The sequence below is a fragment of the Pseudopodoces humilis genome, chromosome 10 (assembly GCF_049639895.1).
Source record: "Pseudopodoces humilis isolate 2021_Gansu_Grassland_sample_001 chromosome 10, ASM4963989v1, whole genome shotgun sequence".
In the NCBI taxonomy this organism is placed as follows: Eukaryota; Metazoa; Chordata; class Aves; order Passeriformes; family Paridae; genus Pseudopodoces; species Pseudopodoces humilis.
The window spans coordinates 22,867,961-22,894,868 of record NC_142209.1 but is presented as its reverse complement, the minus strand read 5'-3'; the positions used below and the strand labels follow the sequence as shown (position 1 = coordinate 22,894,868).

The 26,908-nt window shown below is 39.0% G+C and overlaps 1 protein-coding gene across 5 annotated transcripts in view; it reads right to left on the bottom strand.

The window, feature by feature from the left end:
- Window positions 1–26,908, bottom strand: part of MAST2 (microtubule associated serine/threonine kinase 2) — a 188,240-nt gene that overhangs the window by 74,844 nt on the left and 86,488 nt on the right. The window contains exon 5 of one of the 5 annotated variants that reach the window (XM_088060081.1): window positions 23,248–23,454. The exons of the other annotated variants lie outside the window; for them this stretch is intronic. Within the exon in view, the coding sequence (XP_087916207.1) occupies window positions 23,248–23,454 (207 nt within the window). The remainder of the gene's footprint in view (window positions 1–23,247; window positions 23,455–26,908) is intronic. 5 annotated transcript variants of the gene reach the window in all.

Below are 26,908 nucleotides of genomic sequence, written 5' to 3'. Positions count from 1 at the left end.
AAATCCTTAAAAACACCTCTGAAAAATAACAGCAGAGCATGAGTGTACTAAGGTAGACTGATAACAGTCCAATGGACATATTAGGAAAACACCTGGGCTTAACAAACCTGTAATCTCAGTAAGCAGGCTACAAAACTTTTGACATTTGTCCAGGACTAAGTTTAGAGAGGAAAATGCTGTGCCCTGCCTGCCTGGACTCAACCAGAGCTGAGCAGAGCAGTTCCCTATCAGAGCAAAGACTGGAAAAAAGGTGAGATGTGTTTGCCAACGTGGGGATTTAATTCAAAACAGATACAGAGAGAGAATACAGATTGCTCAGGTTGCTCCCTTTACTTTAGAAGAAGAAATGCTGCTTAGGACCTTTCTAATCAATGCACTCACTGAATGGCAGAGGGAAGAGAGGCTACTGAGGTAAATGTTGGCTCTAAACATGAAAGAAGGGAAGTTCTGTGGACATTGAAAATGCTCAGTGTAGCCACTAAAACTGGTGTAAACCCATGTAGAGAGATACACTGCAGTGTTGAAATAAAGCATTTGGTTTATGTGGTCCTTACTCATTTACAGAGACAGGTCTGTCGATAAACCACTGTCCCAGATAAAAACAACACACTTACAAAGACATGAAAAAATTATTTACAAAAACACATTAGATAGCTATAGTGCAGTGTATATCAGTGTATATCAGACTGAGTAAGCTGACTACTAAAATAATAAGAAAATACACCTGGAGGAGGCATTTTGTGTTGATGGAGCAACAAAAGCACAAAGGGCAGCAGAAGAGGGGGAGGCCCTGGGTGCAGATCCTGCCCTGGCACACAGAGCAGCCCTCAGATCTGCAGCAAGGGGAAGTTTCTGGAACAATCAAGCCTGATTACATGTTAAACCTCATTCTTTTGTGTAAAGCCTATTTGCTGCGCCAAATGTTCATTATCCAACAGCCATCAATTTTTCATACAAGGATGGCTGTTCCTGTTTAATAACCATACAAATGTGTACTACAAATAGATACACACACAGGGTTTTGAAATTTTAGTGGACTGAAGCAGGAACAACCATTCACAAAACTGAGAAGAAGAAAAACATAAATATTAGAAGTCAGAAGCTGACAGCTAAAGCTTGTACCAGCAGTACATCCAAAGGGTGAAGCAGTTCACCACTGCCAAGAAAGGGTACTTGTTTCAAGAGCTATTCTACTTAAGAAGGCTGAAAAGTAAAATCAAAATCAATTCCAACTGATTGGCAGACAGCAGTGCATACAAATATATGAATGTATCAAAAATAAATGGATGGCAGCGCTGATAACAAAAAGAATTCATAAAAGAAAGTAAGAAAAAACTAAAACCTAGCAAAATCAGAGCCATAATTTACACTGCTGCTAAAAAAGCAGATATTTAATAAAGGTACCTTATGCAAAATTGGATCAGAATGCAAGTGAAGAAACTGCTAAAAGCTTTTTGAATGCTTTATACATTTATTCATAACTAAAGGACCTAAGAACATGTGAGCAATATTTTTACAAATGGTGTCTAACAAACTTTAACAGAAATACACAAGCACAAGAAAACACAGCCCAAATTTTCTCTGAGACAATGTGGGGGAAGATAGGGCGGTTAAATAACATTAGCCTATTTCTGTATAAGTAAAAGGTGATGTAAAATTCATTTCTGGGAGCCATGTATTGCGAAATCCCAGCATTCTTGCTGCCCCAGTTCTGTTCTGCATGTAGTCTGAAACCAGCATGGCCAGCAGGAAAACAAATGAGACCCATGAAAACTGCAGAATGTCACAAATGAAGACACACAGGAAGACAAATGCAGTTACAGAAAGTCAGGTATTCAAATTCCATAGCAATCATGCTTAATTTAAATTAGGTCTGCTAATTGTAACATCCTAATTTACCATGCAATCAAAACTGGAAAAAAATTACAGGACAGGAAAACACACAATATACTGGAAATAAGTAATTTCAAATGCCACCACAGGATTCAAGCTCACTTCCTCGGAGAACAAAGATTCAGGGAAAGACTGTTCTCGTGTGTGCCTGCAGAAGATTTTTAATCTCACGTCACTGTGAGTCTCTCCTCTGGCACATGCTCACTTCCAGTGTCGCATGATACCAGAAGTAACTCCTTCAACATCAAATAGAACACGTCAAGTGACGTTTACATCTTCTATTAATTCTGAAGGAGTTTAAATTATGTGCTTAGTGCTACATAAACACAGCAGGCAGTAATGAACATGGGGAGGCATCATACTGATATATAAGCATAACATTTGCTTAGATTTTCAGTACATGACTAAGCTTTGTCCTTGTATAAAACATGACAGTTGAGGCACTTTTGTGTAAAGACAGTGACTGATTAACCTAACAATCTCAAAACACATCCAACTTACTGCATAGCATTGCTAAAATAATAGACAAAAGAGACTGGTATCAGGTGGCTTGGATTTCATATCTGGCACAAGGACTCCCCTGCACAGGACTTATAAGCATCCCCCTTCTGAATCCCAGTTCTCTGGACCCTTCCACCTTCAGCTGTCATAGAACCAAAAAAAATTACACCAGTATAGTCCTTAAAACTAAATTTTTAAGAGACCTGGAATAACCTGTGATATTTCACTACAGAAGTGTGTTTCATTTTATCAGCAAATCTACTCTAAAGAACACTTAGTATTAAGTAGTCCTCAAAATAATAGAAAAAAATAAGATAATTGAGCTTTGAGTGGAGGAAAAACTATTCAGGGATTATCTGATAATTAGCTACAAATGTAGAATCAAATCACTTCAAAGGTGTTTTCCTTAATGATTTGAAAGATGTTTACTTGCTGAATATGTAACCAAAATGGTGGTCAATACAAAGTGTTGAGCACCCAACTGAAAACAAAGTAATTTCTCTCCAGGTAGGTGTCCAGTGATAAAAGATGACATGCCATACAATGTGTCTCTCAGTCCCTTAAGTAAAGTCTCCTTTTCATAACAAACATTTTGCTCTAAGGTGTACAGTTCAAGATTCAGCTGACAGTAAAACAACAGGAATCCCAAGTGCTCTTACATCTCTTAGTTTGCTCCTGACCACAACTTCACACCTCTCCAAAGACCGGGGGCCTGCAAAGGCCATCATGGCATGGGCAGAGGCTCCTTAGAGCCAGATGCATCTCCAAGTCCATCCCAGAGCTTTAGGCTGGTGGGCACTTGGATTTAAAATGCGCTTGTCAGAGACAAAAAACAGTCAAAATAAGCAGATGCACAGACTCTGTAAGGATTCCAACACCCAAATGTGTCGACTTCAATTAAACACAAGAACTGCACATTTCCAGGCCAATCACGTGCCAGTGTGTCTCACTTTCCACAGCTGAACTGACCTGATCTGAGTGTCCTCTGTAAAGTTCAGATCTCCCTTTTCCTCATACCTCTCCTCAAACCAGTCTCTTGGCCCAGTACTTCATTTAGCTCACTTAAAACACCAGTGCAAAATTATTTTATACTGAGTAGTCTCATTCATGTGCAGGATCCAAATAATTCATGAAATTGTCTGCAATTTGTGTGTTGCTCTGTTTCCTCTCCACAAAGGTTTTGACTTGAAAAACTGGTTTGTCCTGGGTAATAGCCAAATGTTCATACAAGAGAGTTTCGATCTGAACAAAAAGCTTTCAAGGCTCAAAACTTCAGTGTTAACCCTCTAAGAGCCCTTCCCTGGATTTTAGTCAAGCAGGGAAACTGCCAACAGCATTCAAAATGAAAATAAAATATGATATACACAGAATCCCACATAAACTAAAAATTACAAGTCCAGGTGGATTTCCTGAATCATTATAAACATTTGGGGGTTTTAGGAGGACCTTCCTTCCTTTCATTGGACCAGCCTCTTTTATTGTATTTAAGTAGTGCAAATAACCTGTAATGCAGAGTGCATTGGAAGCTCCCCAAAAATCATCCATTAGTGAGCGAAACACCCATTACATTTCCATGCAAGCCAACAGTCATAAAGAGATTTTCAGAAGATAAGGTGGAAACTTTTTCTCCCCCAAGCAGTGCTTTTGTCCTAAGGCCATATTGAAATACCTAGCAGAAGTAGTTTGAATAAAATTTCTTCTCTAATTATGAGCGTCAGGAGGTCATTTAATATGCTGAGCTGGGCAAAAAAAAATTCATCTAAGTATTATCAAAAGTGTCAAATTTCCAAGTCTTTCCCATCCTTCCCAACATAAGGGAAACATTTCTTATGTTATTCATTTAAGCAAGGAAATGTGTGGCGTGACAGCTGTCACTTTAAAGTTAATTATAGTATAGACTCACATTTTTAATGCTAGCTTTATGTTACCACAATAAAGTAAGTATTCTGCTACCATCAAACTAATTGTTTTTCTTCAAAGTGACAATGTATATATGGAGGAGGTGGCATCCTTCTGAAAAACACAATCCCTTAATGTCAATCTAGATGAATCAGCATAAAAAAAGACACTGAATACATTTGGGGGGATATGTATGGACTCACTGTCTAACATGGTCCAGCTATGGCAGCTGAAAAGTTACCAGAAAAACACCAATAAATCAAAAAGCACCATTTATGTGTTCTTGGCCACCTGATTATTTCCATTCACTCATTTCCATTCCAGTGAAAGGTGGTTTCTCTTACTGTTTTTGACTATTTCAATAAGGAATAGCATTTTTCTTAGTTACCAAGGAACTGTTCATAATGAAATATAATGATTTCCATAGAATCACTGATCTTAAAGGTGTTTTGTTACTTAAAGATCGCTTCATGCCTCATGAGCAGTTAATTCTTGTGATTTTAACAAATTATTATATTACTAAAGCCCTTTCATTGAAAGGAGAAGAGGAAAGAGAATTGAAGTATCATTGGCAATTGTGGATAAAAATCCAACATGCCCTTCCTCACAAAAATCCACCGTTTTCACCCTCCAGAATTGTTTTTAAAGTCGCTTCAGCACACAGATCTCCCATCTTTGCAAAGAGAAAGTCAATAAACAAAAGTGAAATCATTAAAACCCACAGTCACAGCCTGTTCCACCCAGGGAGGATTAAAATGAAAAAATGAGGAAACATTAGAAATCAGCATTCTAAGTCAGTTTCATAAGACCAACAAACATTCACTTGCACAATTATACAGTGTTGTTAATATCAAATCACAAGAGTATATTCAAGATACGCCCAAAGTGTAAAGAAACAAAAGGACTTAAACCCAGAGACGTTTAATTTAAATACGTCACAATTATGCTTTATCTTTCCATAATCCAATTTCAATAGGCAATGCCTCAATAGAGCTGATATCAGAATACCAGCCCCACATGCCCTTTGAACCAAGGAGTTCTCATATTTCTCCTATAGTTTAAACTCATAAATATTTATACAGAACCAGTTTGACAGGTAAATGTGATTTATGTTTATGTCACCCCTCCCATGAGAAACTTATGTATTTACAGTTTGCTCTTGACTTTCTCTATCCTTCGGGGAATACATTGGAGAAGAAACAATCCAGCCACTTTGACCGGAGCAGCAGATGGTTCACTTTTCCAGAGCCATTAGCTGCGGCGAGAATCCCACCAGCTGCACGAGAGAGCTCATTTCCACAAAATGCACCGAGGAGAAAGAGGAGTCCTTCCCATTTGCCTCCTAATGTAGGAGAAGTCATATGGGAGTCAAGCCCTTTAGGATTTTTAGAACATATCAGAAGCCATTATGGAGAAATGTGCCATAGCTCACTAGTCAGAATACCATAAATAACCCTTTCTGGAAATGTGAAACCAAATTAAAACTGAGAGAAATCCAAGGTGGAGAAGCCCTGAATTAAGAGCAGACAAGCTATCACTAATGCAACAGGACTGTACAGAAGTTTTACAAACAGAGCAGAGGAAAACTGTATTGAGTATTTGTCACAGTAAAAAATTCTCTACTGCTAAACCAAGATTGCAAAGTTACAGGAGAAATTTAAATTGAAATCATAATTTTCAAAGAAGTGCACTAAGAAGTGAGCATTATGCTTTGAAATGGGGCAAATTAAAACTGGAAATTATTTATTTAGTGATAGAGTACTCCATTCCTAATGCCCAGATGCCACAATCCTGAGAACGTTAGCCCACAGAAACACCCAGGTCATGGCAACTCACTCCATGGGCAGCAACCACTCTCACAGCCCAGATACACTCAGGAGCAAAGTCACTGCATATGTGGACACGGGATTTCAGGACAGATACCCTGGCAAGAATCACATTATTACAGTGATTTATCACAATGCTCCTCAGACCAGCCCAACCTGCCCACCCATCTCCCCCAAGACGGCAGGCAAAGAGCTGGCAGGCTGCCAGCCCGCCTCGGCAGAAGGTGATATTCCCAGCAAACTGTCACACATGCTCAAATATTTCATTTCTGAGGCTGGCTGAAGGCTGTGGTTTCCATCCTGTGCAAAATAGGATTTCCACCACATGACTTCGTGCAGCAGCTCTCTGCTCTGAATACTCAGAGTGCTGTTTGATCATTTTGAAATATCTAATACTCGTTTATGTGATTAAATCAATAAAAAGTCATCTCTTTTCCATTAAGGTGCTCAGCGGATTTACAGATCAATTTCTTTCTTTTTGTACTTCAACTACTAACAAATAAATGCAATTGTAAATTTTGAGTAGGCGTTTTCTGACAAAATATCACACCTGAAACCTTGTTAGTATCTCTCAAATTGTTTCTGACCTTGATGCGTAATTTTAAATTCAAAATGGCACACTAACAAGATATTGAAAAACAAAGATGGTCTGTTTTTGTTATGAGAGACATTGCGGGTGTCCACTCTGTTTGGAAGATTATTATTGCTGAATTTTCACAAAATACTGCCTTGAAGCACACTGGACACCATCTGGAATGGAGAAGCTTTTTAGGAAACCAAAGTTGTGCAGGCAGCAGTACTGAAAGGATCTGCAGGTCTAACACAGGTTATTTTCTTATGGAAAGGTGTTGTCCCCCACCTGCCCTGAAGCAGCTCCTTCACTCCTGGCTCTGCCCAGCTCCCCTGGCTCCCACGGCGAGCCAGGGCTCACTACACCACACTGCTCACAGCTTGGTGGCCAAGAGCACCTGAAAGCCAGGTCCAGCCTACCTTAGCTTTTGGAAATGGAAGCACAGGAGAATAATTTGCCTCCCTTTCCTCTCCCCCGCCAAATTCAAGAAATCTGTAAGGAAATATCAAGCTTTATCTTCATCATTTCTGTCACTCTTATCAAACCTCTGCTACAAGTGCTCAATGGCTGTGAAAGTTACTGCTTGGAGCAGAGACATCAACACACAACCTGAACCTCAAGGAGCTCTTTTACTTTAAAAAACAGGCTAATGACAACAATTTTGAAAACAACAACACTGCTAATGCAATTTCTGGCAACTAAGATCCTTATTTATTTACAAAGTCTTTCTTCATTGCCACTAAGATTTATAGAAGTCACAGGCAGCACAGAACACAACTTTGATGCAATTCAAATCACAAATGTTGGATAATAACAAAAAATTAAGAGTCCCCCAAAATACTAGTTGATAGAAGCTACAAGCCTCTAAAAAATATTAATATAATTTCTGATAGCTGATGAACAAAATTCACCCTAAGCTTATATTCAGCCAAAGCTTATATTCTGAGCCTTACATAGATTATTAACATTATCAACAAACCAGCTGCTGAGAAATTCTGGTACCAGCTGCAACTGTTTACTCATAAATCTGAACATACTGCTTTAGTCAGGATTAGCTACCTACCCAGTCTTACCAGTAAGTTTTCAGGCTACAAATGTTAAGCTCCGCAGAGCACCTGATGAGCGATAATTATGTTGATATTTCCCAGTCTTGAAGAGACACCCCTGTACTGCATCAGATCTGATACCATTCATTCGTTCACACACTTCAGTGGGATTTTATCAAAATCCAGAGAGCAGGGTAAATACAAACACTCATCCTATTAACTGCTACACTAACATATTCACATCTCTGATAAAAAAAAAGATGCTAAATGTATTACAGCACTATTTAAAATTTAAGGTCATGCATATCTCTGTGAAGACTGTAAGCGCTGTAAGTCAAAATATTTGCAAGTCTTTCATGGTGCTGCCTATTTCAACATAATACTGTTTTGCTAATTCAAATAATAAAGCAGCTTCCTCCCAGTAAGCATCTATCCATCATTTTGTAGAAACAAACCCCTTATCACATTCACATAGTATGAGAAGGAACAATGCCTTTAAATAAATATATTTAAAAAGAACGAACGGTGGATCTGCACAGTATGATTTTTACAATGAATACAATTACAAATCATTCAGAAATTAAGAAATCATATCTAACACACTAGGAATATGATTCAATCTGTTAAAACAGGAAAAGAAGCAAGACTAAACAGTATTAAAACAAGTAGCTTAGAAAAACATCGTAAGAATTACTCGCAAAATCCTTAGATTACCTTTTGGATCGTCTCAACATGCTGGTAGCAGGCAGAGAGAAATTGGACAGCACTGTCCAAAAGGAGTCAGACATGATCTTTAAAAGCTTTCATTGCTGGGAAAATACAGCACAATCAAGCCACTAGCAATAAATAAGGAACTAAATAATACCAGTGACAGAGCCAATGCAAATTCCCTGTAGACCGTGCAAGCTGTTCCATTAATGTGAGACAGGCAGGCAAGCGTACATATTGCTGCTGTTTCCACTGCCTCTGTTTTCTCCCTGCTCCATCCCTGCCTCCCTCCCTCCACCTTAGGAGGCAGTGCAAAATGAGATATTTATTCTCTTCCTAATATATACACTTTAAACCTGGAGTTTGCTGAATACACAGCATACATGCTTTCTACACATTTCTCTGTGCTCATCTAATTACAAACAAAATATTTTCAGTATTTTCGAAACCATAACTGGGCACTGTTTGCAATCCTGAATAACACATGGGGGTTGTGAGCTGTGTCTGCACAGAAAGCACCACTGACTGCCTAGTTTGTGTTTTTATTCTGACATGGTGGCTCTTCTTTTCCTAAGGTACATCAGAGGCATTTTGCTTATTTTTCTTAATCTCCCACCTTCAAACAAATCCCATCTTTCATCTTCAGTAACCCAAGCGGATTTTTAATTTAAAAAAAAAAATTAATAAAAATTTTAAAAAAGCTTCCAATGCCTCCTAAGATCAGTTTAAAACCAGAAATTCATTCTCCCCCCTGAAGTCAGCCACACCAGGTCCACATCACTCACAGTAAACACAAACTCCTATGTAGCACCTGGTGCTCCAAAACAACTCAACCAGATGAATTTTGACAACAAGCTGGACTCGTGTGATGCACATCAGAGGTTTCCCACACACCCCCTTTGCACATCAGCCACAAGTTCACTATTCCCTTTTGTGCCTGTAGAACCCTCTTGCCATGTTTTTGCTTTTTCCAGGGTCTAAACAAAACCTCACTGGAGCTGCCTTCTTTTTTAATTTCAGTATGCAATCTATTTTCTTTCTATTGTGGCTTCTTTAAGCACTTCTGCCAGTAGGAAAGCTAATGACGTTCTCATATTTCAGCCTTCTTGAGTGGCTTTTTATCACAGGCATGTGAAAGATGACAATCAACAGCTGGCACAGCCTTCCAAGCATAATACAGCCCTAAAAAAAAATACACAAAAATGTCTGGGAGAAAGAAATCCCACTAGACTCGCCTTAGTCTTCCACATAATCTCATGGAAGAATTAGATGGTCTTCATAATTTTCCATTAAATAATTACATATTTTTAATTCATACATTTATCAAGAATCACAGCGTCTGACTGAGTAAAGTATTCCCTTCCAGCTGGAATTCAAAACAGGCAAATGGGATTTTTAGACTCTCTGCACAACACGACCATCTTTTTTAGTGCTTTTAAACATTTTTACAAAATTAATCTACATCACATAGAGGCTTGATTTCACGAAGTTAATTTAGAGTACAACTGAACCAAACTCTGCCACTGTCTACTACTGATGAGGAATAACAAACACATTCATTTTTGTGTCCACATCATATCATATACCAATCAAGTTGAAACTGAACACTAGCCTTTTAGAATTACATGCAGGGTATTATTGTGACCTTCCAATTCCAATAAAACCTGGTTTTGAAAAGGTATGAAAATTTTACTCTGTCAGCTAAAACATGAATTGAAATTCACAAGCAATAATGGTGGGAAAAAAAGTGTTCAGTTAACTAACAAAATAAATCTATCACAGTGAAAGTAAATGCCTGACTGCTTATAGTTAGCAAATAAGATCACAATCAGCTAACATCCCTAAATCTGTATTAGTCACGCTTTTTACAAAAATGATTGAAAACTCAGTAGTTGAAGACATATCACAAATTATCACTGTACTCAGCAGCAGCACTTTCACATCTCTTGCAGGAAGGACACAAAAAGGAGAGGCCATTTTAGGAGAACATTTCTCCATGGGCATCAGTGACTGACAGCCCTACAGCAATGTTAATCCAGCTAAACCCTGCCCATCCTCTGCTGCTCCTGGGGAACACAGGGAACCCCAAGCAGGGAAGGGGATGGGGTGCTTGCTATTATCAGAAACATATCCATTCACCCATCTCGCCATTTAACACAATTCTGCACAGCTTTTACCCAACAACTGCAAAAAACACTTTGAGAATTACATAACACTGGTTCAAAACCAGCAGAAATTTCTAGTAACACTTTATATTCCTGCTTTTCAAAATGCCTGTTCTACATGCAAGTAACAAACACTAACTCTGCTAACAAAGCGGTCATTTTGGGACCCATAGATTCCAGAGAAATTCAGAATACAAAAAAAAAAAGTGAAGACACCACACTTGGAGATGCAGTGTTTTTCTTAGAAAAACAGAAGAACTCAAACTGTCAAAAAGCTTTTAAAATAATATGACAGTGTCAACATTTGCAGAATTGTCTTTAGTAGCAACAAATATAGGAAGCGTAAGGATTTTCTCACACCTACAACGACAAATGAAATCCTTTTAAAGGAACTGTCTTACTATGTCTGCACAATCAGCAAAACATTTTGGAAAATCTGGACCAGAAACTTCTCGCTAATTCAGAAACATACCATATTTGTATATGAGAGAACATGCCAACAGCACACTCACAAATAGGTTACAAGATGAGTTCTCTATTTTATTTAACTCACAATAACATTAAGATCTCTTTGTGAATTCCAGACCCTGAGTTATTCCAAGCCTAAAGAAACCTCTTCCTTTATAACATTCTCCCACTCGCCTTTCAGGATATTTAGTCTCCATCAATCTTCCTAATGCACCTTCCCTTCTTTATGCCCAACTTGTCCTCTGAAAAGACCACCTGCAGAACATTTTGGCAGCTCCTGTGATGATGGAGTATTTCTCTGTCAACCAAATGTACAGTTTCCAGAGCCCTCCTAATGACACTGCATCCACTGGACAGTTATAAATAGTCAGTGTCAACGACTTTCCCTATTTCTCATCTTTACCATTACCAAAGTAGGACATTAATTAAGCCTGACATTAAATGAGAATGCAATTAGGCAAACAGTCCACATGAAACCCATTGCTTTCTGGACTTTTTTATAGCAGCTACATTTATCATTAAATAAATTTCCTTGGTATAAGATCATCTTCTTTTAAATAAAATATGTCATTTTAGAAGTAAGCCAAACTTCCTGGAAAGTTTGAAGCAGTACTAAGCAGATCAATGAGGTAATTTTGAAAAAAATATATCCCAAACATCAAAACTCCTGTGACTGACTACATTTTAAGTTGACTATGTACCAAGAAAAGTTTACACAAAGTGTTGATTATATTTTTAAACACTTCAACCAGGATGAACTATGTAATAGTGCAGTAGTTTTCAAATGAAATTAATTTCACGAATTATGCTGTGGTAAAGGAAAACTTACAGAAACCAGTTGAAATACTCTTGGAAAAAACCAATAGTATCTTACTAATCTTGCTTTTATCACTTGAATGGTTACACTGTATTAAGCTTCACACAGAAATGTGATACTTGGAGACATAACTTTTTTAAATAGTCATTAGACTGAAATCCATGAATAATTCACTAGAAATACTCAGAAATTAAAGCCATTTTGCCAGCAAAGCCAAATTTTTTGGAGAAGTCACAACGTAAGTAGATACATTCTATCTATATAAAGAGCATATTGACTTTATTTTAAACTTTAAATTGTAAGCCAAATAAGCACAGAAAATTATACGACTATAAGTAAGCAGAAGTTAACACAGGTGAAGAGATACCTGCTCTGTATCACCATACAGTGAAAAGTGTGTAAAGGGTAAAAACTCCAGCAGAAAACTTGGGTCTTTCAACAGTGGCAAAGAAGAAAGTTCTTCCTTTATGCTTTAAAAAACAAAAAGGAAGGATCCTTTAAAACAAAAATTACATGGGAGATGTGTGTTGAGCTATTTGGGGCATCATTATTATTTGAACAGTGACCTAAGCGAGTGAAGAACAGACTGTCTTTGAGCCGCCTGCAATCGCCAGACTCCTAAGTAACAGTCTGACAGAAAACATTAGGTTAAATGTATCTTCAAGGTTCACTTTTCTATCATTTGCTAAATTATAAAACCATAGATTTCTTCCTTTTGGGGCAGAAATCACCAAGCCACCATCCCAGATCCATACTCTTTTACTACAGTGGCTCCCATGGATTTCAATTGCTACCTCTGCATAAAAGGGTTCCCAAAGAACCCTTATCTGTATGAGATTAAACAAACAGCTGATGGCCAAAGGTTTTGGGGGTGAAGAACAACTGAACTTCCCCCTGGTGTGCATTCCTTATGCAGGGAACATCCAAGTGACTGCACTAGTTAATGATTCAAAGGATCAGAAACATTTACTGAAGCAGCTATCAGGCACAGCACCTGCACGGAGGCTGCCAACTCCTCATGTAACTTTAATTGGGCACAGTTACTGAACTAACAGGGGTTGCCATCCTAGTGGACCGCCTGAAATGCTATCTAATGCACTACAATATCACTGCACAGTTAAGCACAAGCAACTGCTCTGATTTCAGTCTAAAACAACTCTCACAAAACTGTACTCACTCAGATACAGAAGACACCAACTACAGCTCTATCATCACAATCTTTAAAGTGAAAACACTGCTAAATAAGACACTACTAAGTAAGTGAGCAGTGCTAGAATACCAAGTTGTGTCCCTAATCTGATGAATATTTAATAAGAAATATTCTTTGTATTTTTATTTACAAAAATATCACTTATTAGTATGTTAATATTCCAGGCAACACTATCCTTCCCAAGTAACACCAGTAAGATGTTCAGCTACTCCAATATAATATAAGCTTAAACATAATTTCAAATTCACAGACTTGATAACTGGGCTCAGATGCCATGGAAAGGTCAATTATCCTCTTTAAATAAGTTACTGGATCTTGCATTCTTTCCCTAGCCCAGCCTTCTTCATGTGTGATTCAAATGTCAGTTGTCCAATTTAATCAAATGTAACCTCCATATGTGATTCAAATGCCATAAAAATCGAGAAATGTTATTTGAAAAACAACAATACTGAAAATCAGATCTGAAAATGTCACTTCCTGTTTACACAGACATCTTCTAACGCTTTATCCAAAATGTAGTTAAGGACACTCGGTAGCACTTGCAAAAAACACAGCATCACACAGTGCTGCTGTAACCCCCACATCCTCCTCCAAAGGTTCTCCCTCCTCTCTGCCAGCCAAAATTTATCCAAAGGAAAAAACATAGCTTGAGCCTCCTCTTGCCACCACAGCATTTCCTCATCTTTGTCATGTATTATTTATCCCAAAGCACTTAAAACTTCCTTTTTAACCTGTAATACAGTCTTAATGAATTCACTGTGCAACTGGATTTGCAAACAGGAAGATAACTTAATCTCTTCTCCTGCCACTCCAGCCTGCAGCAGCCTCTCCATGAAGAAGTACAGCACTTCAGCTCTTTGCAGTTTTTCCACCTCTGACTCCCTATACTTGAGTAACACCATCAGGCTATTGCTAATTCTTGTAGCATGGGGTTTGTACCTATCCCAAAGAGCTGTAACACGCATTCCCTGACAGACACGGTCCATAAGCCTTCCAACAAAACTATGCCAGCAAAGTAGATATGAAAAAGCAGGTTTATTATTTTATTATTATTTTCCCCCCATTTTACATAGAAGCTACAGTGCAGAGCCTAAAGGACAAATCAGGGTAAGAGCAGCAGCAGAGGTGGCTGGCAGACTTTGTCTTGGTAGGGAGTGAGGACTGAAGAAGAAGAAATACCACTGGAAGGCTAAAAGTAAACCAAGACAACAGGCAAGTAATTAAGGTAAAATGAACAAAGCAAACAACAAAGAGAGGAAACTGAGCTGTATTTGAGTGGTTGAATTAGAGGGCTTTGAGTTACTCAGCTCTCAGTTACCAGCTCACAAAAGCAAAAAGGGCTCCCCTCATCTATGCAGGACCACAAACCCCCAGCGCACATCCCAGGGCAGCAGCCTGTGCCAAGGATCACCATGGTGCCCCCAGGCTCAGGGCACACGTGGGGAGCAGGGAGTGCTGTCACCTGTTTCACAGCCTATTACCCAGGAGACCCAATCAAGCCTGAACTCTAAAACAAGCTCTGGCATCTGATTTGTTTCTCAGTATTATTCAGGTTGTTTGCTCCAACCCAAATCTCCGGTGCAGGACGTTCCACTCCACAGCTTGTTTCCTCTTTCTCTGGTTAACACACTTAGCTCAGCTGAAATGTTAAGGATATTGTAAAGCCCTTGCATTTACCATGCCTTTTCTGAGACAAAAAGCTTATTTTGTAGGATGTTGGCTAAGAAGAGTTATTCTGGGAGCAAGGGGAATGCTAATGTAATGAACAGATGAAGAGGATGAATTTTACATTTTCAAGCATAAATTCTTAATGAAGTTAGAGCATGGGATAAGAATAGACCTCACAAAATAAGCATGGTACAAAAGAGACATGAGAAATCAAAACCATGCTTGGGAAACATGAGGGGTGCAAGTAGACACACACACACACAAAAAGGAGAAAAAGTTTATCTAGTTTTAAAGGCAGAATTACATCCTTATTTGGACATGCATTTATAAGAGAAATTGGCCCCTATCTTACCCATTCCTCTGGAATATTATGGATCTTCACAGCAAAAGCTTAGCTTTTAATCATAAAGTCTGGGAAAACTGTGATAAGATATCATCAACTGTCAGACAAATAAACTACTCCAGGTTGTGAGCCTCAGAAAAATATATAACATAAAAATAAATCCAACATGAGAACAAGCCTGGACCACAGATCTTTAAATAACTACAGATTGATACAACTCTATCAACTGTTCTACTGTAATTCTGAGAAACCCACAGAGGTGATTCATTACAAAACCAAGGTTTCCTAAAATACACATATTATTTAGAAGGTCTTGAATGAAGGCTTTTTTTATATATGACTTTTAACATTTGTGTCTACCTATATATAAGTGGAGAAATAAATGTTAGAATAAAGAAGCAGATTTAATAAATTAAGGTAAATTGACTCAAACTGAATTCTCAGCTTTGAAATGAAGTACAGAATGGACAGATACGGAACTCCTAATGATTTCTGCAGTCTCCAGAGAAAAATTCATGTTAAAATACTAAAATCAAAATTTATCAGTTTGCAATGCTATATATTCCTACACTCTACTGTAACATTAAAAATGGCACAAATAAATCTAAATAATAGAGCTAGAAACAAAAATATATAACAAAATTGCTTGGTTTTAAAATAAATTACTTTCATAACCCACCTCACCAATGACCTTTTAAGCCATCTCAGATATACAGAAAAAGTAGAAGTGTTAATAAATGGGAATATCCACCTTGCATTTACTTCATTTTCTTTTCTTCAAAATTTTTATTAGATGTAGCATTATACAGATCTTATAGATTAGAGAAAGGAAGAAAAAAAATTTAAGCACAAATGCATACAATCTTTAAAAAATTTTCTACCAAAGACATTTTCTCCACTACCTATTAAAATGCAGCCAGCACGAAAAGCCAACCCTATTTCCAGCTGGCCACAGTATTTAATAGAACACACAGGCTCCTAAACAAACACATGAGCGGGGAGAGCACAGATGAGGCGTGCAAGCCACCGCCACCTGCGTGTGCGGAGTACACCCTTCCTGCAGAGCAAGCACGGCTCCCAACCACAAAACACTTCTCCCATCAGCGACCACTCACAAGAGCACGATGTAGAACACCGACGGCGGGGTCCTGCGGCCCAGCCTGCGGCCGCCCTTGCTCTTGACGAGAAGGGGGAAGTTGCAGAAGCGACAGGTCCCAGTTTTGAGATCCATCTTGCCACCAGCGGCGGCTGCGGGCGCTCAGCCATGGGCCACAGGCCGGGACACGTCCCCACGGGCTGCTCCTCCATGCCAAAGACTAACGCGGCTCTAATCAACTGCGTCTTGCTCAAAATAATTGCAAGTTCTCTGCGAGGGCAAGGCAGACGCCCGTGAGTTTAAAGGAACACTCCTGGTCAATACTGGTGTGGTGATTCACTCGGAAAATTGGATGTTTAATGATTCTGGAATCTTCCAGTCTCTCGGAAGCAGAACGGGCAAGCGGTTGCACTAAAATGAAGCGTGGAGGAAAGCTAGTAGGGACTTTTACCAGATTTCTTTCAGTGGAAAATTTTGCCCTATGAATTTGCTGAGAATTAGAACTTGACCTGTTCTGTTATTTTAAATTTCTTATCTGCTCACAAATAAAAGTGAGAATCTCAGGAACAAAAACAAAAATGTAATAAAGAGTACAAAAAATAATATTCACCTTCTCAGGCGAGCTATAACCCAAACATACATTATCACTTCTACTTGTGCAGCCTGTCTTTGATGAGAATCTAAAGAATTCCTTCCAAAACCAGCTTTTTTAGTGTTTATATAAATAAATGCCCATCTCAGCCCAGAGATGTGACAATGCAATTCCCAGTGCATAGCGAGTCTTTCCCAGACGGCTGGATCAATAACATCCCTGCTCTAAAGACCTAAAGGTCTGAAGAAAGGAAAAGACAGGGAGAACAGGAAGGAAACAAAAGCACACAGAGCTCTTTCACCACAGCAAAGATTACGGTTTGAAGATTTTATTTTAGAACATTAATAATTCATAATGACAGTGTAATGTAAACTAGGTTAGAAGATTATGCTCTCAAGTACCACACAAGGGATTGAATGACAGAATAATAACAACTAGCCAAAGTAGCAAAATTTCAGGAGATAAATGAGGGGAAGAGAGAACTTAGAGCACTAAAAGAAGCATATTTGAGATGAATGAACAAAAACAGGAAGAGAAACACTGAGAAAGGGGAGCACAGAGGCAGCCTGTAGAAAAGAGAGCATGGGTGGGTCCATTTACAGCAGATGAAGGTCTGCAGGCCCTCTGGCATGGTAGTTATGAATATTCAAACAAGAGCATAAATTTGAGACAAAAAGTTCACCACAGCTCAGGATAGTGAGACACAGCTGAAATGGGATTCCAAAAATTGGTGAAAAGTTATCCCCAGGTCCTCCTTCCTTCTTAACATCCTTCCTTAAGCTTTCAGGTTAATATTGATCCATTGAATGATTTATCTAACTAAATTAAAACTGTAATAAAACTGTCTTCAAAAAGCAATTTCTTAAGGATACACATTGGAAAGGAACATGCTGCTCATGCGCAGGAACAGTCCTGGGCTGACACACACAGCTGTGTAAAATAACCTCTGTTTCCCCCCAGCTCCAGGCCATGAAGGTGACACCAGCCACTCACTGTTAGTACATCTCTACCATGCTTCAGCACAGGACATTAACAGGCCTCTTTGCACACTCACTGATTTTCCAAATTAAAACTAAAAATAGCCCCTGGTTGCCTCATAGTCCAATTAAAAACAAATCTTGGGAAATGCATGGCACTGTCTATCAACAATAATAAATACATGACTCTCCGGTTAAGAATTTTATTTCTTTCTCAGAACTATTCCCTTGCCAGGAATCTTTAAGTGCTCTGGTTGTTTCTGTACCTGTATTCAAGATCAAAAAGTCTTCGAAGGAGAGACTACTTGGAAGGAAAAAATTTATACAGAACTGAGCACACCACTGTCGTTTGAAGAACTCACTGTTATTTGAGGATAAGGACAGAAAAAAAAGGCTTCAGTATTTACTGCAGTCTCTTAAGAACCTTCTGAGCTCTTCATTCCTCCCTAGAAGTTGCTGACTTGTCCCAACCATCCCAAACTCTGAATAGTGCAGGGATAGTAAATGAGTCAGCTCATACACAGGTGCACCAGCAGAACACAGCCTTTAAACATGATTATATAGAAAAAACAGTTATGAACCATAACCTTATATGTTTATATATGTTTATAGGTGAAATGGACAACAAACAGTAAAGCTTTCCAACTTCTAAAGTCACAAGTACAAGCTCCCTTCTGGGAGCCTCCAATTTCCCAGGTCAAACCACCAGGTTATGATTTACAACTGGTCCCATGGAGGGCAGCCAAATGGTGAGCCAGGAAGGAGACAAGAATTCACACCTCAGGTCCAAACTCTAGGGTTTAACTCTTCTGCTACTGCAGCTCCAGGCAGGATGCCGGGATTTTTGCATTTGCATAATGCTTCCACATGAAAAAAATATACCATTCAGGCCACCATGCCTCAATATTCCCAATTATATTAAAGTAAACAGTTTCCCATCAGCCCAAGATACACAGGAAGTTATCTGAACCTTTCACATTTCAAGTATCACCAGTGTGTCCCCCCATGTAGTTTCTCAGATGGGAAAAATTATTCCCAAGAATAATAACCAGTACAAAGGAAGAGAAATAAGGAGAAAAATTTCCATTAAAAAAGAAATTAATTCTGGAAAACTCATTCATTCGATGTGAGATATAGATTAGAATTCAGTTGCCAAAAGCTTACCTACTCAAAATTCATCATTTCACATTATGCATAATGATATATCCACAAAGTTGCTCTGTTTCTCATTATTCTTGAATTGCTGATCTACACTCTTTCCAAAAGTGACATTATGCTATCTTGCAGTCAACTCTGACCAATTATTTAGCACATTTAAGAAAGCAGAACCTGTACCAAATGAAGCACTAAACCAGGAGGATAACACTGCAAAACCAGAACAATTTCCAAATGTCATTCAAACTGAATATAGGCCTCTTCATTAATCCTCCAACATTTGTCAAATACGAATTTTAAAACCTGTATCATATCAAGTGACTTTACACTAAGCAAAATTTAAGCAAATATAGGAAACCATCAATAACTTTTGATAAGCCTTGAGGTATTTCAAAATAAAAACAAAGAAACTTATCAAGTCTGAATTCGGAAATGTTTTTGATCTTCTTTAAAAATAAGAAACTTCTTTTTACAGCTACGGCCCTGATGTTGTAAAATGTATGCAGTTTTCAAAACCCAAACCTCAGGTGATCTGGGGATGTGTGTGCCAAGAAAACATCTTTATGCTATGGAAGGGATCTCTGCATCTGCAGAAGCAATCCTCATACACAAAATAAAGAGCCACGGTCTAACAGGAGACCCATTCCAAGAAGGTGGATGTCCCCATCCCCACCCTTTGGTGAGGGGCTGACCAGTACCCTGAAAATCTGGAAAGCCCACTGGATTCACTGCAATGGAGCAGACTTGTCCAGGACACAGCCCACCCAACCTCACTCATACACCCAAACAAGCCATCGCTCTAAATATAGGCCTCCCCTCATCCATTGCAACAGCTTGTACAAAAAAGGCTTTAAATAAAGGCAGGCAGCCCTCCAGGACATTTGCTGAATGCCCATGTATAATATATTCTTGTTACTTACCACAGTTATTGATTAAAGGCTTGTTTCCTAGAATAGGCTTCTTATGTAAATAAATTAATATATTCTTAAATTATATCACAGATGTCCATAAAATCCTAATTATATAAAACTCATAACACTGTAATTACACACTGATCAAGTAATTATGTAGTGTGCTTAAACACTATTTTGGAGCAACATTAGGTTTCCCATTTTGTTTTACTTAAATAAGACAGCAAGGGTCTGGTCACCATCACACCCACAAATGGTGACCAGATTTTGTACAGGCTAGGAAAAAATTCTATTAAACTATTCTGCAAAGCTATAAAAAAAATTTAATAGCTATTTCCAATAGACTTCATTAAAGCTAGAATTTCCAAGGGAAAACATTCCTATAAAAATAACCTCTACCATACATCCCTATAAGAACATGTTCCACAACTGGCACGAATTCATGAAATTGAAATAGCACAAGAAAATGCCCCTTCAATGATCCAGCTGAAGCCAACTCTTCCCTTGGTTTGTTAGGAAATTGAAGAAAATTTCCACTGAGACTTTACCTCAGCTGCAGCACTGAGAGATGCCAGAAAAAGAGCACCTGGACAGTTTCATCCTTTTTATCACAAACAAATTAAACTGTTTCTAGAATTACTCAAAATGTTTTATATCTTACTGAGGGTATTACACAGAATGTAACATTTTCTCAAACAGGGGTAATTGCATTCTCCTTTAATCTCACGGTTCATCACTTCCAAGTTAGAACAATCAGTTCATGACATCTCTTAAGCAACTTGAGATAAAAAAACTCTGTAAATTCATATTTTGGTTAAATTAAAGGACTAATATGGGTGCACACAGATTTGCCAGCTCATAAAGAGGACCAGCTGTGAAACATGGCCTCATTTTCTTCTTCAGTAATTTGACTTTCCTGTTACCCCCAGAAGAGTAGACAGCCAGATCCCAAAGACAAGAATCAGCACTTGTTTAATTCTGGATATAATTCTCTTTTCTTCCTAAGGATGCATGACCTTATTTGCAACCCACATTTCCATCAACTATAGCAGTTTTATTCCACCTGTTACCAATTTGTTTTTATTGTAATCAGACCACATATCCTTTTAATCTTTTAAGCAAGGTTTACATTATTTTCATTTGTTCAAATGTTACATATGAAATATTTTCCATCTTAATTAGATTAATTCTTTCAGAAGCCATGAACTTCCATGCCATCTGTCTTGACATCAGATGCACCAACAGTTTTTCACCTGTCGACATAAAATTATCAATGGCATCATGAAATACAGGAAGAAGGGAAAATCTGTTCAAGGTCTTGCAAATGCAATGCACCAAAGATAAAAAGTGAGAAAGATTTAATATGAAGGCACAAGTTTTTCTTGTTACATTTTCCAGCAATTCCCTGCATAGCCATGGAAATGAATCACTGCCTGGCTAACCTGAGGTGTTAAGCTGAGTAGATCAATGACAGTGGTAACTTGCCAAGATGGACCTTTGCTCTAAGCAAGCAGGAATGGCTATCACTGGCACCGTAACCAAGTAAACAGAACTACAACAAAGAAGGACAACAGGATAAAACAGGATCAAGAGCTGCACAGGTGAAAGCAACAACGACAAAAATAAAAACTTATTATAGCCAACCTAAGCTCTTACACAAAACCATGTATCTGTGAATCATCAACCATTCAGTATTTAAAGAGCACATGATTGGAAGGACCCCATATATGAAAAATATTATTATCAAGGAGACCATAGTAACAGTGGAATAAAGCTTGCTATTAAGACTTTCATATGAACTGTTCTTAAAGAGAAAATTACTCACTGACCCATGTCAGAACCCTGAAAATTGATGGCTTCTCAGAGGAAGAAAAAGCGGTAAGTACCAAAAAAGCTTTTGAAAATAATCAATAATCATCAGACCTCATCTCCAAAAAGAACAGTTCTCAATTGACATTAACAATAATCCAATCTTGATATTTAATTGCAACTTACCAGTCTGTTAATTAGCCCCGAGGCTAAACAGCATTTAATCCAGCCTAATCACCCTTGTTTAAAGGAACATTACCCAATACCAACCTTTAAATAATAAAAATTCATTTAAAATGAGATTGATGGCCATGACATTAAAATGTAAGGATACCGCTCTGCAATCACTTCACTTCCTTCACTTCCCCCAAGTGCTGCCAAAGTGAGCAACTTATTAAGACTTGTCACCAATTGCTGCCCAACGTGCAGGGAAAGCAGCAGATGCTGGGCAAGCCTCTCCCCATGGCCATGCACAATGAGGACAGACACATGCAACGTTCCTTTCCTCTGCTGACAACCTGATTTCCACTCAACAGATGTCGTATACTTTACTCTGCATTAGCGGGGCAGCAGCCTAAAATAGTTCAACTTCACATTTTCTGGTTAGTCCTACCAGATCTGGCCAGCAAGACCAACCTCCCTCTGAAATAACACCCAGATTCAGGGGCTATTGCATTACCACCTGATGAGTAACTGAAATTTGACCAGCCACATCCACCCTGCAGCATGTGAACTTCAAAACCAGCCCTCTGGTGCTAAATTGGCTCAAGTTTTAAGTAGGTACCAGTGAGCTCTGGTTTCATAACCGCACAAGCAAAGATCTCCAGCGTGTGTGAGCCTTTGCCTGGGCTGTCCCCCTGAGAGCTGGTGACATTTCCTCTTGGTGAAAAAGCTGAAGGTTTCCACTGGGGCAGTTGATGGCTGTGCTTGTCCCACATGAGCACAATGAGGAACAAGAGCTAATCCTGAAGGAAAAACGTATCACTTGAGCTGTTAAGTGCTTTAATATAAACTGAGCTGGTCTGGGCTATTTTTGCTTTAGAAACTGTTGTATCCTTCACTCAAGCCTGCTAACAACAGGCTTGATTCTACTCCTTATCCTTTGTATACCCTATGCTTGGGGACTTCAGCCTGCCAGCCTCTGTAAGAAAGCAGAGTGGATTTTCAGGGAATAAAAGAGGGTGCAATATTTAGCACAGACCCACTTCTTAGACAGGGGTTTTTAAGCACCCCACTGTTTTATTTTTAAGCTCATTTTCCTGACACCAGACATGTCTGTGAGGGCTCCTCTGCTGCATGGTACAAGCTGCACAAGGTACCACTAGGAACAGGCATGCACACGCCAGCAGACAGGTTTCCATTCCTTAACCCAATTTATCTTCTTCCCTACTTAGGGCCTACACAAAAACTACAAAAAATTTGTCCCAAAACACAACATCAACTTGAACACTAAATGGCTGGAAGTAAGTTGTGACTAAGAAGCTGTTTCCTTCTGTTAGATGTTATTCTCTTGAACTGTAAAGCTGTTAAGTTCACAGATGGTTATGCCAACAGCAAACTGTTAGAAATTCCTAGTTGGTACCTCTCCTTACCTCCACTGAAAAGGATGGCTGTAGCACGGACTAGATGGATTGCTCTGGGCTTTTGAGTTCAGGTAAAATACTAGAGGAGAAGTTGCAAGTGCACAGTCAGCACTAAATGGGAATTTAAGATGCTGCAGACCTGGAGCAGATGTAGGAGAGAACATGTGCTGATGAACATCATTTCCTCGGCAGTGGGAGAACAAAGGAGAGGAGATTCTGACAAGGTACCACAGTAGAAAAGAAAAAATCAGGGTCAATATCACATCTTCTGTTTCAATAAAGAAAAAAGATAATTCCAAAATACAAATTATATCTTCTAAACAAATGCAATAAACTAAGTGGTCAAAAGTCATTCCTTTCCATTATCATCCAAACCAAAATGTATTTTTCAGTTAATTCAATATCTATTCAACGTTATTTTCCACTACAAAAATCCTCCAATCTGGAATTATCCAAATCCTTTCTTGCAGTGATTTCCAGGCTTTCTGGAATACATACCATTGTCAATCTCTAATATAAAATGTTTAATTGAGAAAAAAGAACAAATTGATAATGGCACCAGCAGCAAACACAGACCATTTCTATCACTGCCTTCACAATTTGGGAGCCATGGTTCTATGCCACGGCTGTGGCAATAACCGAAACACACAACTGTGAAAATATGAATTACACAAACCATTAACTAGAAAACAACATTTAGCAGTGGCAGTTGTTTTAGAGCAACAACTCATTAAGCCTGAAAGCAGCACTGCAAAATGGCTTTATTCTGATTTTAGCAGTGGGGAAACTGAGGCATGAAGAGGTTAAGTGACGTGCACAGCACATCCACGGTAGCATCAGGATTGCAGCTGAGGGTGCTGATGCCCAGCTCTGTGCTCAGCTCTGTGAACTACCCTGCTTTTGCAGGGTCAGCAGCCAAGGCACATTTGTATTCACACAGGGCACAGAAAAGGTCTCAAAGTAGCTGCTTTTCAAAAAGCTGCAAACAGACTTGGACATAAACACAGAGCAGAGGTTCTAACACCTACTTCAGGGAACTATACACTATGAGATGTCCTTCACTAGAAATAAAGTAAAAGTTAACTTACAATTATTGGTATTACAAAGTGTGCTTATGTGTTAGAATACAAATTAGTGCCACTGTATTCTTACACCTGTAACTTTGATTGTTGACCGAGGGCTGAAAAAAAGTTTCATTTACCATACTTAAACACAAAAGTGGGAAAAATGGCAATTTGAGGCAGGCTCCAGTTTTGTTTAGAATTCAGATATTTTACACTTAGAGTCCTGAAGTCAAGCATGTTTGCCTATGTTCCTAGCTTTAAATTTCCTGATTAATTCAAATACTTATCAGTAAAGCAACCTTTACATACTGGAAATCCTCTCCACCAGCAATCTCTGCTTAAACAGCTGATGAGCTTTACAGTCTGCAGAAGAAAAGGTTAAGCCTGCCTCTTACCCTGCTCCTCCCTCCACTGACTACACAACAGATTCTTTTCACCTCCTCTACTTATGAACACAGTATTAAATATACAATTTCCTTGAATTTACCTAATAGAAATAATAAATATAATTATGAACATCATAAATAGAGGTTTCAATTAGTAGATTTCAAAGCATTTATAAAGGACACAAGCATTAAAAAGGAAATGCTTGTTAAAATTCCATTTGTAGAAATACATGTGGCAATGTAAGTTAAGACTTCTTGCTTCAAATCTAGAAGTTTTCAGTAACATTCTTAATTCTAGAAGATAGGAAAAGCAGCAAAGGTTTCTGAAGATTTTAACACTTTGACAGCTTTCTGACAGATTATTTAAAGTGCTTTTTAAATCTAAAGAATGATCAAACTAGAAAGACAGAGTTACAAACATTCAGTTTTAATACACTAATGCTTGGGACAAAACCTAACAACAGTGTATCCCAGCTAAAAACATTGCTTTTTTTTTTGGCCATACTTCATGGTTAATACTCCACAAAAATAAAATGTTAATGTTTCCAAAAAGAAATTTTGTGTACAGCCAAATAAGCGTAACAGATAAGGAAAGTTCTAACAAATCAAAGCGATGTCTATCGGCCACAGAAAATTCTGGCCGGTTTTCTCCTCTTAGCTTCAATTTGAAATGATTAAGTGCAATTTATTTTTCACAACAGTCCTTACTGGATCCGCAGAGATGGGGCTCCAAGCCTCTGTTTCCTCCGCTTCATCATTGTGCTGATACACTGATATGCCTCTTCCCAGCACAAGAGGCTTAGAGCTGGGAAGGAGAGGCCACTGTTATCACTCCAACGCAGAGCACAGAACAATCAGTGCAATTCCAAGCTCTTCATATACCCCCAGTGTCAGAGAGACCTCGGGAGTTCAGTAATGGTCCAGATTAACCACACAGCTCATGTCAAAAACCTAATTATTTATAAAAATTTAAAAAAAAAAAAAATTCAGATTAAAAAAATCTTCTGCGAGCCTATTGACGGCATCCGGCGAAAGGAAAGGGAGCCCAGCAGAAGGAAGGGAAGGTGCCGACAAGCCCAGGACACAGAGCCTGACCTGTCCCAGCAGCGCTCCTGCCACAAGTCAGCCACCAACTCCGGGGCTGCCAGGAGCAGGAGCGGCTCCCTCAGCAAGCCGAAGGGAGAGCGGAAAGCCAAGGGCGGCGATGGCAGACGCCAAAGGATTCTGGCAGGGCTGTGACAGCCGGGAAGCTCCCGGGGCGATGGAGCACAGGCAGCGCTCGCACCCAAAGCCTGGCGGAGCGCTCAGCGGCGTGCGGGGAGCAGCTGCTCCCGGCCCCCTGGACACGTGAACCGGCCCTCGGGCAGAAATCAATCCCCTCAGCTACATAAAACATCTTCCCCTAACTCCTAAGCTGTGCTCCAGACACAAACTTCATGGATTCCAGCACCGAGAACAGAGCGGCGGCGCTCACAGCAGCCTGGGGAGCCGGATGCTGCAGGGGAGGAAGGGGGAACACCTTCACCAGGAGGAAATGTTCCCTTCACACTTCTGCTTGCAAACAGCAACTTCAACCAGCTCAAAATCCATTTTGTGCTATTAACAAAACTGCCCCAAACGATGTCCAACATTTTTAAAATTTGTGTTTGTAAGAATGTTACTTTCTCCCAAAAAGTTTCCATCCATATATATATACATATATACATATATATATACACATATGTTTATTAGGCTTCAAAGTGCTAAAGGCTGTATTTAGGCTGCCATTCACAAGTACTCAGCAAGCGAATCAAATTCCAGGTGACAACTCCGACCTTCAGACCCTCCCATGATTCTGATCGCAGCCCCACAGTAAAAAATCCCCATCTCTCAGCAATTAGGAAAACAGAGTGCCAGGCTGAGGAGGAAGGACCAGGGTGGCTGTTCCTTACACAACCAATGCTCCTGCCCCCCACACTGTGCCTCTGGAGAAAGACAGCACAGCAAGCAACAAAAAGTACAAATTTGGTATGCTACATATAATTCTATTGTACCTATTAAATGAGAGCCTGGATTAAGTAGTGGAAACTTGACAATGAAAACTGCACAAAATACTTTTTCCACTTTTAAATCCTTGATGAAAACCTCCATAAATTCTTTGTCTCTGAGATTACAGTCTATACATAACACTAAAATACTCTTGATTCACCAAATCACTTATTTTAAAGAAACAATGCTTTC